This window comes from Vipera berus (genome assembly GCF_964194415.1).
Source record: "Vipera berus genome assembly, chromosome: 1".
Lineage (NCBI taxonomy): Eukaryota > Metazoa > Chordata > Lepidosauria > Squamata > Viperidae > Vipera > Vipera berus.
The window spans coordinates 322,248,200-322,264,787 of record NC_138202.1 but is presented as its reverse complement, the minus strand read 5'-3'; the positions used below and the strand labels follow the sequence as shown (position 1 = coordinate 322,264,787).

At 35.7% G+C, this 16,588-nt stretch overlaps 1 protein-coding gene across 7 annotated transcripts in view; it reads right to left on the bottom strand.

Moving 5' to 3' along the window:
* The window catches only part of MAP4K3 (mitogen-activated protein kinase kinase kinase kinase 3), a 65,732-nt gene that overhangs the window by 40,981 nt on the left and 8,163 nt on the right, over positions 1–16,588 (bottom strand). For all 7 annotated transcript variants that reach the window (XM_081315460.1, XM_081315461.1, XM_081315462.1 and 4 more), the window contains exons 2-8: positions 15,292–15,349; positions 13,023–13,113; positions 10,425–10,489; positions 6,782–6,837; positions 5,968–6,015; positions 4,313–4,355; positions 3,704–3,776 (exon numbers count right to left, since the gene is read on the bottom strand). In XM_081315460.1, coding sequence (XP_081171586.1) covers positions 3,704–3,776; positions 4,313–4,355; positions 5,968–6,015; positions 6,782–6,837; positions 10,425–10,489; positions 13,023–13,113; positions 15,292–15,349 — 434 coding nt within the window. The remainder of the gene's footprint in view (positions 1–3,703; positions 3,777–4,312; positions 4,356–5,967; positions 6,016–6,781; positions 6,838–10,424; positions 10,490–13,022; positions 13,114–15,291; positions 15,350–16,588) is intronic.

The window sequence follows — 16,588 nt, the reverse complement described above, 5'->3', positions numbered from 1 at the left end:
GTTTTATTTTTGCACAAAAAATTGTATAATTTGCACTTGCATTCATTTACATTTAGAATATTGTTAAAATGTATTGGTGTTGAAATAATTAGTGCACACATATACCTAAAACCACTTTATTGCATTTGGCAATTGTACTAAAAAAGTATCTCAGTCAACCAATATAATTCATTTAATTTGAAATCAAGTAAAAAATTGATTTAAATTATTTTATTAAAACAAATTAATGGCAATTCTTTTATCAATAAGAAGTTGCCTCAAACAAAATGAAATATAGTGCATTACAGAGGAATCTGATTTGTGATGTGTGCCATGTGTTCAAGTAATGTAGCTTGAAAAATAATGGCAGTTGCATATATACATATGGCATGGTGGTTTCTTCAGTGAACAAATTATGAAGCCCACCACACCTCATAGAACTACAACATGCTACTGAGGTGCTCATCTGGACATTATATAGTATGAATAATATTTACCTTAGAACATTAGCATACTTGAACAAAACAACTGGAGTCATTTGTGATTTTATAGGGTCTTTAACTCAAGCTATCAGACTTCACACCAGGATATGACTCAGTTAATTTAGAATCCTTTTTGCACAGAAAAATAAAACCATATACAGTTGCAAGAAAAAGTATGTGAACCCTTTGGGATTACGTGGAGTTTTGCATGAATTGGCCATAAAATGCGCTCTAAACGTCATGTAAGTCACAACAATAGAAAAACACAGTCTGCTTAAAATAATACTACACAAACATTAGCTGTTGTCATGTTTTAATTGAACACAAGATGGAAACATTCACAGTGCAGGGTGGAAAAAGTATGTGAACTCCTACCCTAATGACTTCTCCAAGAGCTAATTGGAGCCAGGAGTGAGCCAACCTTGACTCCAACCAGTGTGATGATATTGGATGTGTTGCTGACAGCTGTCCTGCCCTTTAAAAACACACACCTGTTTTGGGTTTACTGGTCTCAAGAAGCACTGTCTGATGTGAACCATGCCTCACAGAAAAGAGCTCTCAGAAGACCTACGATCAAGAATTGTTGACTTGCATGAAGCTGCAAAGGATTACAAAAGTATCTCCAAAAGCCTTGATGTTCATGTGTCCACGGTAAGACAGACTGTCAACAAATGGAGAAAGTTTAGCACTGTTGCTACTCTCCCTAGGTGTAGTCGTCCTGTAAAAATGACTGTAAGAGCACAGCGCATAATGCTTAATGAGGTAAAGAAGAATCTTAGAGTGTCAGCTAAAGACCTACAGAAATCTCTGGCACATGCTAATATTTTTGTTGACACATCTACAATAAGGAAAACATTAAACAAGAATGGAGGACATGGGAGGACACCACGGAAGAAGCCATTGCTGTCCAAAAAAAATATTGCAGCACGTTTGAAGTTTGCAAAAGAGCACCTGGATGTTCCACAGCACTACTGGCAAAATATACTGTGGACAGATGAAATCAAAATTGAGTTGTTTGGGAAAAACACACAACACTATGTGTGGAGAAAAAAAGGCACAGCACACCAACATCAAAACCTCATCCCCACTGTAAAACATGGCGGAGGGAGCATCATGGTTTGGGGCTGCTTTGCTGCCTCAGGGCCTGGACGGATTGTTGTCACTAATGGGAAAATGAATTCCAGAGTTTATCAGGACATTTTGCAGGAAAACGTACGACCATCTGTCCGCCAACTGAAGCTCCGCAGAGGATGGGTGATGCAACAGGACAATGACCCAAAGCATACAAGTAATTCAACAAAACAATGGCTTCAACAGAACAGAATACGCCTCCTGGAGTGGCCCAGTCAGAGTCCTGACCTCAACCCGATTGAAATGCTGTGGCATGACCTTAAGAGAGCGATTCACACCAGACATCCCAAGAATATTGCTATACTGAAACAGTTTTGTGAAGAGGAGTGGTCCAAAATTACTCCAGATCATTGTGCAGGTCTGATCTGCAACTACAGGAAACGTTTGGTTGAGGTTATTGCTGCCAAAGGAGGGTCAACCAGTTATTAAGTCCAAAGGTTCACATACTTTTTCCACCCTGCACTGTGAATGTTTCCATCTTATGTTCAATTAAAACATGACAACAGCTAATGTTTGTGTAGTATTATTTTAAGCAGACTGTGTTTTTCTATTGTTGTGACTTACATGACGCATTTTATGGCCAATTCATGCAAAACTCCACGTAATCCCAAAGGGTTCACATACTTTTTCTTGCAACTGTATACAACAGATGGAAGGTCCTTTGCAATGCAAAAAATGGATCTCTAGATCAGGCATGTCAAACTGTTGGCCCGCAGGCCAGATGCGTCACAACAAAACTGCGCCCACCCTATTGCCAGCAATGGGGAAAAAGTGCAACACATCATGCGATGTCACATGACGTCACGAGTTTGACATGCCTGCTCTAGATAGTTGAATAAATATATTCTAGACCAGGCCTGTACATGCAGCCTACCAAGAACCCTTGGACAGAGCACAGACTTTTTTTTTAAAAAAAGTAATAAAATCACCGCCACTGCCCTGAAAGTCTTGTTGCCTAGTGCCTCCATGGCTTACCATGACCACGAACTCCAACACTGTAGATGCTCCTCTAGTCACCAAATCATTGATTAGCCCACCAGCATTCCTTTGCAGACCACAAAGATTTTTAATTTATCAGTGTGGGCCTTTCCCTTCTACAAGTTGCACAGACCTCTTCTAGATTTTCCTCTTGCCTTTCCGAGTTAACTCCTTGGTCTGTCATTGAGCAAGAATTGACTTTGTAGGGAAGCATATTATCATTTGATATATATTTAACATATGTTCTACCTTTATTTACCAATTATATAATATTTGTATGCAATCCACATGGCGAGGTTTGGGGCAACTTACAAAAGAAAAAATATATTTTTAAAATCATAAGATTAAAACATAAAAGCAGGGCTTTTTTCTCATAGAACGCTCAGAATGGCGTTCCAGCACCTTTTTTTGCACCAAAAAAAAAAAAAGCTTTTGCACAAGCTATGCTACTCCCTCTATTGGCTTTCAAAAGCCAATAGAAATTGCTGCTGAGCACACCAAAAGACCTAGCTGGCAAATGTTGCACTGGCAAGTTGTCTGCAGCGAAGGCGAGTTGGCAGGAACTCTGCATCCCTCCCTGCTACCCAACTACACCATCTCAACTAGGTAAGTAAGAGACGACAAGGAGTGAGAGGTGGGTTCTGCAGAGTCCACTGCATACATACATACACACATACACACATACATACATACATACATACATACATACATACACACACACACACACACACACACACACACACACACACACAGGAACTCACACGTCATACAACCCACCTTGCCTACCCTACAAGGTTCCATCCCAAAAAGGTGCTGTGTGTGTGTGTCCGCGCGATAACTGGCTGCAGCCAAGTGCTTTATATATTGGCCAACCTGCCCTCCACCAAAAACAGGATAGATAATGAATATCCTGGGCCAGTAGAGATAGTGACAAGGAGTAACCCTCCAAGTTTGCTTCAACAAATTGGTAATTTGCTACTGTCCAATTTTTAACAATGTAGCATTTATAATTGGCAATCATTTTATTAACTATAGGCCTCCCTTAGCAGTCATTTTCTTTGACAGGTTCTTAAAATATTAAATTATCATTCATTAAGAAATGGCAGGGGTTCCCTGGAATAAAAATAAATTACCAGTATGGAGTTCCAATGAAAGATTTCCTTTTTGCAATAGTAGCTGTTATTTGTGCTGCTACTCCAAAATCGGCTATAAAAGAATATAGAACATAATAAGTACACATATTTATAATAAACAGAATATTTAGAATGGAAGCCTTTGTAAAGATTTTATTTAAATAGCCAAAACAACTTTTAAAACTTTTATAATGCTATTTTCATGTTTCTGTTTCAGCATCATTATCTTCCACAACGTGCAAGTATTTTTTTTATTAAAGATTGGTTGTGTCAGTCTCACATCAGCTCATACTGTAATGATAGAAGTCCCTCTTTCATTAGATCTTATTTACAATAACTATATTAGGTAATTTATTGTCATTTTAGGTAATTGCATACCTGAATAATGAAATCCAATCTGAAATACAGCTGTGACTCAAAACTGCCAATTGAAGTTCTCATAACAAACTATCTTGACAGGAGTCTTAAGGTATATTAAATGTCAGCATGCGTAAAACTGAATATATAAATAAATATATATATTTATATATTTATATATAAATATACAATATATTTATTTATATAAATTTATATAAATATATTTATATATATAAATAAAAAAGTACTTACCCAACTTCACATGGCCATTATCAGTTAAAAGAATATTTGCTCCCTTAGGGAAAAAATGGTAAAAGACATCTTTTTAGATTTTTTTAAATATTTATATTAGTACAGGTATCAGGTACAAACTTACACTATAAACTGTGTAAATCTGCAAAATATGTTAGAAATGGATATAGAAATGGATTTTCATTGCAATACTAAACTAGGCAATACAATACTAGGCAAGACATCTCAAGACAAGTAAACTGTATCAGTCAAACTGCCTATCAATATATCAGACAAACAAGAACAAATATTGAAAAATGACAGTATCACCCCATAACTCAGTCCAGGCTGCCCAGACCTTGTTAGGGAAGAACAGGTAGGTTGATATACTTGCAGTATACTGCAGATAAAATAACTCATCTTCACTTAAGATTGAATGATTTTTGGGAGAGTTATACAAAGGCATTATTTTGATATTGCAGAATCCAAGGAAATGGATAGAGTCCTCTATAAAATAAGTTCTACCATCTGAGAAATAGGTACAAGTTCATCTGGCTTCGCGAGGTGATAAATGCCTCTTTGAGGTAGGATGATGTAACAAAAGCCTTGAGTTGGGGGTGCAACTTTTCTTGAACAACTTCTCTCTCAATCCAACCATATTAAACATGTTTTACAAAGGCTTCTCCTATATTCCTATTTGGGGGAAGATTCTGAGGAATCATTTGCAGAGGATTCTAGGTGAAGCAGATTATCTAAATCCCCTTCAGTCAGTTTTCAGACCTGAATATGTGATGGAAACAGCACTGGTCACTGTGGATGATCTTTAGGCCTTTGTTCAGCTTCAGCTGGTGTACTAATTGCAGCTCTATCTAAACCAGGAAGCCCTGATGATGCTGACTTACAACCTCATTTATCATGTAGCTCAACTGAGAAGTGCTCTATGTGGGGTATCTTTAAAGATAAAAAGTCCTTTCAGACATATGAAACAACACTAGATATGTAAGCGTGTATTAACAAAGTCAAAAGCAAAACAATGAAATAGAAAACTCATTCAAGTCAAGAACATTAAACTATATTAAGTGCAAATTCAATTGGAATCTAAATATTACTCCTGGAAACAATTCATGGGAAGAGTAAGCAGTTTCTGCATGAAACTTAGTAAATTAACATTCAAAAATAAACTGCAAAAAACTAAATTAAACTCATAACAAAAATTCTGCCAGCAGGGACAGAACAGAGATCAAAATAGGATAGAGAAATTTCAATTTCAGAAAAAAAGATAAGTGTAAAATTGACAAAATGTAATCTGGATGTGCTTGTTTGCCTAATATCCCAAACACAGACAAAAGGAAGAATATTTTCCAAACTGGACCAATTAAAACAGGGAACTTGTCAAAATGTGGGAAGGGGGAGAACCTACTTTTTGCATAACTTGTGCCATGTATATCTTCTTCAATATGGTTGTTACAGAACCAAACTTTGTGTTTTTTGCAACATACAAATGCTGTTGGTTGAATTATCAATATGAAATAACTTTAACTTAGTTCAAAGGAATCAAAGCTCTATTATAATTATTACAAAAATCTTTCTTGTTTGTAAAAATATTCCTTCAGATAAGTATTATTGCAATAATATGGGAATTTTGCACACTTTAAAAACTACTTCAGCAATCCTACCTTTATATCTCTGTGCATTTTTCCTTTACTGTGCAGGTAATACAAACCCTGTAATTAAAATAAAAGGTATAAAATTCTTAGAGAAAGACAGGTTTTCTGTTGAGTGTTTGCTCTATATAGTAAAAAAATCAACTAGATTTTTAAAGTTGCAAAAAGTGTAGTTCTCTTATGTTTGAAATAAATATCACTGCATGACCAATCCATGCTTGAAGAAATGACAGAAGGAAAGAGATACAGAACTGTTACAAAACAGCTACTTTCATCTAAAAACATAATCCCTCACAAATGGTTAATATATTTTTATTACTAAAAGGCAAGCATAAGCAATAAGCACACAGCTTCATTGAAGCCTGTCATCTGAAACATATTTTTGTCAAAAAGAAGCACTACTGTAATCAATTACAGGTCCCTTCTTCTGATAGAAGAATTATACTTCTTCTGTTCAGGATCCGGGTGCCAGGCATTTCTTCTTCCTTATAAAACCTGCCATATGAGTGAGAAGTCAAACAAAAATCTTTGTAATCATCACAGCTGCTCACTTTGTACCTAAATTTCAAAGGCAAATTCTCTGCACAAGACAGGCTTAGCTCTCTGCAGCACTGTAAGCCAGTGAACACAAATACATAAACACGTACCTAAGAGCAAATGCAGAGGCTGCATTTTGTTGGTTAAATCTCAGCTAAGAAACATTATTTTAGAGAAATGCACATCTTACAATTGCTTAGTTCTATACTCTCCCCTCTCCCATTATTCAACAGGAATGTCTGGTATCATTTTTCTATCCTAAAAGCTAACAATGTAATAATTTGCTTACCTGCAGTGTCTCTCTGCTTACATAAGCAATCTGCTGCTCTGAAAGTGGTCCAGTCACTAAAAGAGAATCCATTCAAATTAAGTAGAACATCTACTATATTTTCATTGCTAACTTTGAAAAGCTCAAAGGCTTGCTTTTATGAACATATATTCACTGTTCAAATTCTAAACTTGAAAGTAAACTTTTATCTTCATGTTTTGCCAGAAACCCCCCCCCCAAATACAGAATAAAAAAATTCAGCTGGAACTCATATTGATGCCACAAGGATTAAATTCCCTTCTATTGTGCTATTATAAATTTATTTATTTATTTATTTATTTATTTATTTTATTAGATTTATATACCGCCCCTCTCCTAGGACTCGGGGCAGTGTACAGGGCAAAAAACACTAACAACACACAAGATATAAAAATTAAAATAAGATTAAATCAATAGCCCTAAGTAATAAATACATTCTAAAATTTAAATTTTTTAAAATATAACTCTAAAATAGAGTTAAAATAAAATGTACGTTAGTTATGACGTACAAAGCCCTTCATGGCATGGGTCCGGATTACCTACGGCAACACCTGCGACCGGCGTCAACGTCCCTCCGTCCAGTGCGCTCCCACAGAGAGGGCCTCCTCAGGGTGCCGCCGATCAAAGAATGCCGATTGGCGACCCCCAGGGGGAGAGCGTTCTCTGTGGGAGCGCCAGACCTTTGGAACAGCTTACCGGTTGAGCTCCGGACGGCCCCCGACCTTCGCTCCTTCCGGCGCGATCTTAAAACATTCTTTTTCGAACAAGCTGGCCTGGTCTGACGGGGTGGGGTTGGGTTTTTTAAAATTAGTTTTTAACTTAATATGTATTGATTTTATGGGCATGATGTTTAATTGGTTTTTAATGGTTTTTTAATTTTTGTATCTGATTTTTATTGTGTATTGCCCTGTTCACCGCCCTGAGTCCTTCGGGAGAAGGGCGGTATAGAAATCAAATTATTAAATTAAATTAAATTAAATTAAATTATTATTATTAAATTATTAAAATCCAATCCCTCAGTCCAGGCCGGCCTGTTCAAACAACCAAGTCTTCAGGTCGCGGTGAAATGAGCGAAGGTCGGGAGCCATCCGAAGCTCAACTGGAAGCTGATTCCACAGGGCAGGTGCGCCCACAGAGAATGCTCTCCCCCTGGGAGCCGCCAGTCGACATTCCCTGACCGATGGCACCCTGAGGAGGCCCTCTCTGTGGGAGCGCACAGGGCGATGGGAAGTTAACACTGGCAAGAGGTGCTCCCGTAAATAACCCGGATCCATGCCATTTAGGGCTTTATAGGTCATCACCAGCACCTTGAATCTCACTCAGAAGACAACTGGAAGCCAATGCAGCTCGCGGAGCAGAGGTGTTACATGGGAGTATCGGGAGACCCCCATCACAACTCGCGCAGCTGCATTCTGCACCAGCTGGAGCCTCCGAGTGGCATTCAAGGGCAGCCCCATGTAGAGAGCATTGCAGTAGTCTATCCGAGAGGTCACGAGCGCATGAGTGACTGTGCGTAGGGCGTCCCGGTCCAAATTAACCCAAGCCTGCTACAAAGTCTGATTATCAGAGGTAGTTTAGCTTTAAAAATGGTATTTGTAGGATAAATCATGTGCAATGGTTGAAGTGCCATCTTTTTTCTATGTTCTATGCCAGGACTACTGCAATATGGTCTATGTGGGACTATGCTTGAAGAGTATCTGGAAGCTTCAGCGGGTACAGAACAAAAGCTGTGGGGGCAGTTCTTGGGAGTGCAAGGTTGGCTCATGTTACAATGCTGTCCTGTGAGTTGCAATGGCTGCCAGTTTGCCTCCAGGTCCATTGAAGGTGTTAACACCCTGCCTTCTCCCTGTACACACTTTGCTCCTTCCTACTCCATCCTGGTCAATTTTCTTTTAACTGAATTTTAAATTTAAGATCCCTATTTATTGTTTTAATGTTTATTGTGCATATAATTGAATGTAAGCTGCCTAGACAAGCTTTGATGAGGGGGATGGTACATAAATTTGGTAAATAAATAAATGTTCAGGGCTTTTAATTTTATGATTTGTATTTTTACAAATAGAACCTGCAAAATATTCTGGTGTAGCTCTAACTGGCCATTCCCTTCAAATAGGGCTTCTATTCTATTTTCTTTTCTTTTCCCCCTCAATATTCTTCCTAGTCCCTAACATTTTATGATTTCTTGATCATTATTTCAAAGAAATAAACTAACAAACTGGGAACCATATGACTGAGACGGGGCACCTCTCAAGCATATTTATACCTCTGTAATGGTAAGCTTTTCTACAATAAACCATTTTTCAGATATTCTTTAATGCTTGTTTGCTTGATTTTAGTGCTGCTTTCTGAAAGAAACTTGAGTCATCAGAATTGGTTACAATATTAGGGATGTGGTCTGACCAACACAATAGAAACTATGCGTTGCCTTAATATTGACAGTGTATGTCTGTTTTTGCAATCCAAGGATTGCATATGCTGTTTTGGAAGCTGCATCACACAATTGGCTCATGTTCAAATTATGATCCACCAAGACTCTGTTTGCATGTACTGCTCCCTATTATGGTCTCTCGTCCTATATTCAGGCCTTTTTTCCCCTATCCATATGTAATTTTGCATTGTCCTTGTTGAAATTTATCTTGCTATTTTTTGCCCAATGTTTTTAAGGTCTTATGAATCTTAGTGGTGTCTTATAAGATGCCTGGTTTTCCTCCTTTACACTGTCTACAGTTTCTAACCCTTCATCCAAGTGTTTTATAAATAAGTTGAACAGTCTGGGGTCTAGAATAGATCTGTGTTATACACTCAACTCTTCCTCCCCACTTAATACTTTCAATGAGTATGATTATACAACCAGTGCTAGAGTCAATGCTAGCTCTCTTGTTGATATCTCCTCCACAGCAGACTTAATTGAACACTCTGCTGAAACCAAGCTATGCTATTTCTTCCACAATCTCTTGATCAACTAAATTGGTTACTTTATCAAAATAACAACAAAACAACTGGTTGGCATGATTTATCTTTGTTGCAGGTTGGTTTCTGATAAAGAACGCATTTTCTAAATCCTCACAAACTTAATAATCTGATCCAAATTTTTGACTAGTATTAACATCAAACTGATTAGTTTGTAACTATCCAGATCTTTCCTGTTTGAAGAATGGAACATTATTTGCCCTCCTCTAGTTCTCTTTTCACCCTCAAAATTGCTGAAAGATTACAGAAAGGGGATCTAAGAAGATGCGCGCTGTGGTTCTGATTAAAGAGGGGGGGAAAAGAGTAGAACACATAACACAGCTAATTGCTATCTGGCAATACCCCATATTTGCCTCTCTTACGTGCTAACCTGTTTTATACAGTTTCTAAATTCTCAATTAACAAGAGAATAACAAAATAATATAGTTTTCAAAAGAATAATTATGACAGAAGGACTTGTATCTCCAGCAATTAAAACTAATGAAGTTTCACATTATTTCACATGTTTAGCTTATTATTTTGTGGTACCCATGGACAAGAGTTAATGTATTCTTTTATGTATGTATTCAGGATCAAATTAATGAAAGAATAGAACCATTATATTTGAAATATATACTGTACTTCCAAAATAACCCTATAAAATTTGCCAACTTACCATGGTAAATGTCCTGTAATGAACCACCTCCACAGAACTCCATGCAAATCCACAATTTATCACGTCTAAAAATCAAAATCTGGTCAGTTTTGCATACTTATAAACACTTCATGCAAACTTAACTATGAAACTTCATGATTTTGCAAAGTATTTGGAGGAAAACTAAGCCTTGAATATTTTCATCTTTCCAAAGAAGTGTTTTCCACCTTCCTCTCACTTCTTCACGAAATTCCAGTACCAACAAATCTTAATCCTGACTAGACCCTTACAAAAATTCTAAATCACTTCTGAATTCTGTATTTAGAAGGCTTGTTGAAAAGAATAATTCATTTTAATAAATTAAAATCTAATCCATTTTGCTTTAATTTGATGTCTTGATGTTAAGAGTTTGTCAGAGTTTTGACATCAGTATTTATGCTTTAAAATAATATGTTAAATGAAAAATTATATGATTCAACATTCTTCCAAAATGCAAAAGTTGCCTTCATAGTAATTTTTAAAATAATGTCTACAAATAAAAGATGCAAATCACTCCTCAAAAATGTTAATAATCTTTCCAAACGTTTTGGCTCACAAATGTCATTTTCTGATTCAAAATGATAAAATAAATACTTGAGAATTCTTCTATTTTAAGAAAATGCTTTCAGATCATATACAGAAAAGATATATCTTTTCTACCTCATAATTAGGAAGTTTACATTAAAAGTTGGCAATGTTAAGTATCAAGTATGGAATTAAAATCTTAACATTATATAAACATATTTTCAAACCTACATTTCCTGAGGTTGATTGTGAGATATATTTTTATATTTATATTTGATTTGATTTCTATACCGCCCTTCTCCTGAGGGACTCAGGGCGGTTCACAGGGCATATATAAATAGCAGTACAAAAATTAAAAGAAATTAAACCAATGCCCAATTAAAATACAACAACAATAGAATAATAAAAAACCAATTAAAAAACCCATATTCCCCCATCAGGCCAGACCAGCTAATTCAAATAAGTGGGTCTTCAGCCCGCGGCGGAAGGATCGAAGGTCCGATGCCATCCGGAGCTCAACCGGCAGTTGGTTCCATAATGCCGGAGCACCCACAGAGAAGGCCCTCCCCCTGGGGGCCACCAGTCGACATTCCCTGACCGGAGGCACCCTGAGGAGGCCCTCTCTGTGGGCACTCACAGGGCGGAGGGGAGTTGACGCCGGCAACAGGTGGTCCTCGAGGTATCCCGGACCCATGCCATGTAAGGACTTAAAGATCATAACCAAGACCTTGAACCTCACCCGGAAGACAACTGGTAACCAATGCAGCTGACATAGATAACATTTTTTTCAACAGAACTTTTTAAATTAGAAATTTAATTACTGAAACTAAATGGAACTCATGACACAGTCTGAAATAAACCCAAACTAGACTTGGTCTCACATAACATCATAATCATATCTTTCTTCCCTGTGGCCAGGAGGAAAACATGGCAGATTATCTACTGCCAATAATATTTCATTTGTTCAACTTAAAGAAAACATATATGTAACTGTAATATGTAACTGGGAAGCTGTTACATTAAAGAGTTGTGATTCCAGTCATCGTTTAGTAATAAGAAACTCATAATTTTAGGTGATAAAACCTACATTTTATATTAAGCAAAACATCTTCCATTTTCATACATACAGTATAATATTCCTGTATGTCTAAAAGGAGAGGGCATTCAACAGAAGAAATTATTCCACAACTGTAGTCAGAGTAACTTTCTGCTTCCCAGGCTAGGGGGCCTGACCAGGAAAAACAAACAAACAAAAATCAAAATACCAACTATATTCTATTTTAATTTATTAAATTTTTATGCTGCCCATTTTACTGATACAGCAACTCTGGGAAGCTTATGATCAAATGAAATAACTACAGATTTTTATAGGAATGCAAAGTGAATACTGAGCAGACCAATAAGATGATTTATTTAATTGAGGAATTTCAGTATTAAGTGACTACAGGCAATTCTCGACCTACCACCATTTGATCAGTGATGTTCCAATCAGCGACTCTCATGCACCCTCTTACTCACTGCCCTACCCAGCAGCAGCTATTAACCTGCCTGGAGGCCTGGAACTTGCAACTTCCTGCCAGCGTCTCTATAGATTTTGGCTGTGGAAAGCTGGAAGTTACCGCATCTAATGATTATGGGATTCAGTTAAACAATGGCAACCATGACTGCAAGAATCAAGAACTGCTGTCACTAAGCAATACAGTCACTCTTTACAAGTGTAAATTCCAGTCCCAACTGCTATCGTAAGTCAAGAACTACAATACAATAAACAATTTAATCTGTGATCAAAAATAGTATGAGATAGTTGGAAAAGCAGAAGGCAGAGTGTTTGCAAAGTTAGGAATAGAGCTTACTCAGCTATTTTCTGGAACAAAGATTAAAATGTATCATACAAAAGTGATGTGTTAACTGAAATTAGGCAGTAGACAACATGAACTTCCTAGGGAGTATAGAATGCCACTGATAATTAGAAACCCAGGGTCACACTAGGTCTTAATTTTGCAAACAGTGAACAATTTTTACATTCTTATTGTATATATATCATAAAAATTATACCTGAGATAGCTGCCAAAATAAGCAACAATGTTTGGATGTTTACAATCTTTCATCATAATGATTTCCTGCTGCACAACAGCAAAATCTTCACCTATAAAGAAAGCATGTTTAGCAAGATGCTTATAGAAAGAACGCCCCATTACCAACTTACATAAAAAGAACTTTCAATTCCTTAAAAGTTAATAATCAATTATTTTTCCATGATATTTATAATCCTTAAAATTAATAAATCAATTATTTCCCCATTATATTTATTACATTATATATGTTACTCCATTTTTGAAGTACATGATATCACAAAATAAAGTTAACATTAGTAGAAAACAATAATAAAGTATGATCACCTAATACGCCAGTATTCGAGTTATCAATATTTCACTAAGAAAACAGGCTATCAATCTTTCATCAGGAAAGCCTACATTAACTGTTGATATTATCTTGTTAAAGAGAGTAATATTAGGCTGTTAAATATAGTGTTACAAATAGAATTTGGTGATTTAAATTTATTAATTACGTTGCCACTGTTGGAAATTGCTGATCTATGCTAAATTCTCCTACCTCCATTCCTTAAAATCTAAAACATGGGATATGGTCCTTCACAACTCTTGGTGTTAGAGAACACCACAGGTAACCATTGAATAAACTTCCAGCAAGCAAGAACTATATATGCCTATTTTGCTATAGATTGGGAAACTGACATCAAAGCTATCCAAAACAGATTATGACAACATTGTTCATCTTGCATTTAAGGATATACAACTGGGGGCATGCAGTATCTATTTACACATACACTGAGAGTGAAACAACAGGAACTGAAGCTATGAATCGGTAGCTCTGATAAATATTATAAATGCAATTACTGAAAGTTATTTAAATATTCGTTGTTTTTTTTATTTGTAACCAACATTTCTGATTGCTTTTTCTGTAAAGCAACAAGAACACCTGTAATTGTAAATAAAAGCCTATGATCCCAATAACATCTGATAATGCCTAGTCTGCAAAGTGGTATATACTATAACAGTGTAACAAAAGTTGAAGAGATGTGCATAATTTATCTAATCAATAATATACACTTTCTAATTTAGTTCAAAAGTCTACAGATTCCAGGTACGTTTACTTGGCAGTGAGATTGCTATAGAGTAGGCAGTTTTGCTCTTTGCTCTATAATATCCTATTGTATTAGTCCCTATTGTGTTCATATCTAGTGCTCTAGATATTCTGTTAATTTATAAAGGACCTTGAAATACTGTGAAAGCATTACCTACATCTATTTTTGCTTAGGTCATCTTCTGAAATGAACACACAGTTACACTGTAGTGCAATCTTATTTTAAGCCTTGCACATATTACCCAGAGCAAATGCTATTGGATGTGACTCTGTAATTGCCTGGTTTGACAGCAAATTGTTAAATTATGCAATATTATTACCATTGGTTTTTTTTAGTCTTAATTTAAAACCCCCAAACAAAACATTCTAAACTTTTGGATGATTAAAGCAATCGAGTAGCTAGACTCATTTTATCTCTTCCACTAGCTAACTGGATGCCTATGCAATGTTCTTAATCCATGCCCTGACCACGAATGCAACATCTTTCTGGTTATAATTGCAGAAATGTATTTTAGTTTAACCACCATGATTACTAATCACTGATTACTTTATTATCTATTAGTTATTCTTATATGAAGTAAAGCATTCCTGTTCACTTTCTCTAGGACATATAAATCCCACATCATTTTTATTTCACCTTTCCCCAGCTGCCTTTTAAAAGGTAAATACTCTCAAACATTCTTCATAGGGCGTGTATTTAGATAAATAGAAAAGTAAATTCTTCAAAGAATATGACTAAATGTATTAAAAGAGTAAAATTTGTTTAAATCCCAGATTAAACTCTGCAAATAATACATGCAAAGGAGAACTGTAGTAATAGGAATACACACACATACTAAAATTAACATTTCAATAGCAACTTTGTTACAATATGCAAATTCAGGTGGAATTAACAGCTTTAATTCTAGTTTTTAAGAAGGCCCATTTATTAATCTTCCTTATTTTGCTTTCCTAAATGTTACCCTTTCAGGATATGGAGGCTAGTTATATATTACTTAAACATTCTGATAGAAATGCATTTTTTGATTATCTAGGAAAATGTACAGCTAAAATTACCTATATTCTACTGGATCATTGTATTTTTTTAAAAAGAAAAAAAAAACATAAGATGGTGGTCAAAACAATACAGGAAACAGAAATCTTGAGATTAAAAAACGCTTACCTGGTTCTAATTTTATTACTTTAATTGCTGCTAGTTCACTTGTATTGACATTCCGAGCCTGTTTTTTTTAAAAAAAGAAAATTGGTAAATTAAACTGTGCTTTAAAAACATTTTAAAAGCATAAATCCAGAGACTTAAACTGATCCATTTTCAAAATTCTGATAGGAAGAAATTAGAAATAAGTACATTAATTGCCTGGTGATATGTAATTCTGTTTAAAAGATAAGGGCATCTTCCAAACTGAGCGCAACTTGTAGTGTTGAGAATTTTAAAGTTAAAGAGAAAAATCCCTACGCTTATGCAATAGGGACTTCTGGAGTAGGCTATAAAATACCAAACACCATAATTAATTGTATCCCAATAGTGGCATAGTACAAATGATAAAATATAAGAGTCCTTCAGGCAAGTCTCACTTAGGCAACAAGAAGGAATCTGCTATGTTATCTATATCTATAACAATAGCTGGATGAAATAATATCCCATTTGCCACTAAATATTTCTCCCTTTGAATAAAACTGCCAACAGCAGAATTAAGGATCCATACAGTACTGTTTAAAAGCCAAAACAAACAGGAAAAGTACAATTCAATATTGCCTTAAAAATACTTAATTCTGTATTGAAATAGTTTCGTGCAACGATAGCCTTCTTAACTGCTTTAAGCATGCTAGTGGGAAATTAAGTTATAAACAAATATGGTCAAAGATAAGAAATCTTGTTAATTTCACCAATCCCTAGCTGTACCCAGCTAGCTCAGGAATTCTGGAAGTTGAAGTCCACGAGTCACAAAAGAGCCAAGGTTGCCTACCCCTGGTATGGACAGTGTAATAACATACACGCTACTCAGAATGTAGCATTTACTCCCAGTGAATGTTCTTCAAAGAAACTTTGGAGAGCATTTCATAAAACGGATAAGATCTACATACACTTTGCAGAAAGCATAATAATTCTTAACGAAGATTTAACAAAACCTTATGAAGATACAGAAAGGAATAAGACAGGGATGCCCACTGTTCCCTATCTTGTTTATTTTAGTTCTGGAAATATTGAAGAGACATAAGGCAAAATGAGAGGATTGTGAGAGTAAATATTTAAAACAACATATAAGTTAAGTAAGGGTTTCTGCAGGTGACTTGGTGTTGGTTCTGAAAGATCTTTTAAAGGGAATTGAAATATTATTACTCATTATTTATTTAATAGGTAAATTAAAGGAGAATTTGGTGTCTTAGCAGATTTTAAGAATAAAAAGACGAAAATGTTAATAAAAATATGAAAATAGAAGATCAAACTAGAACTTAGA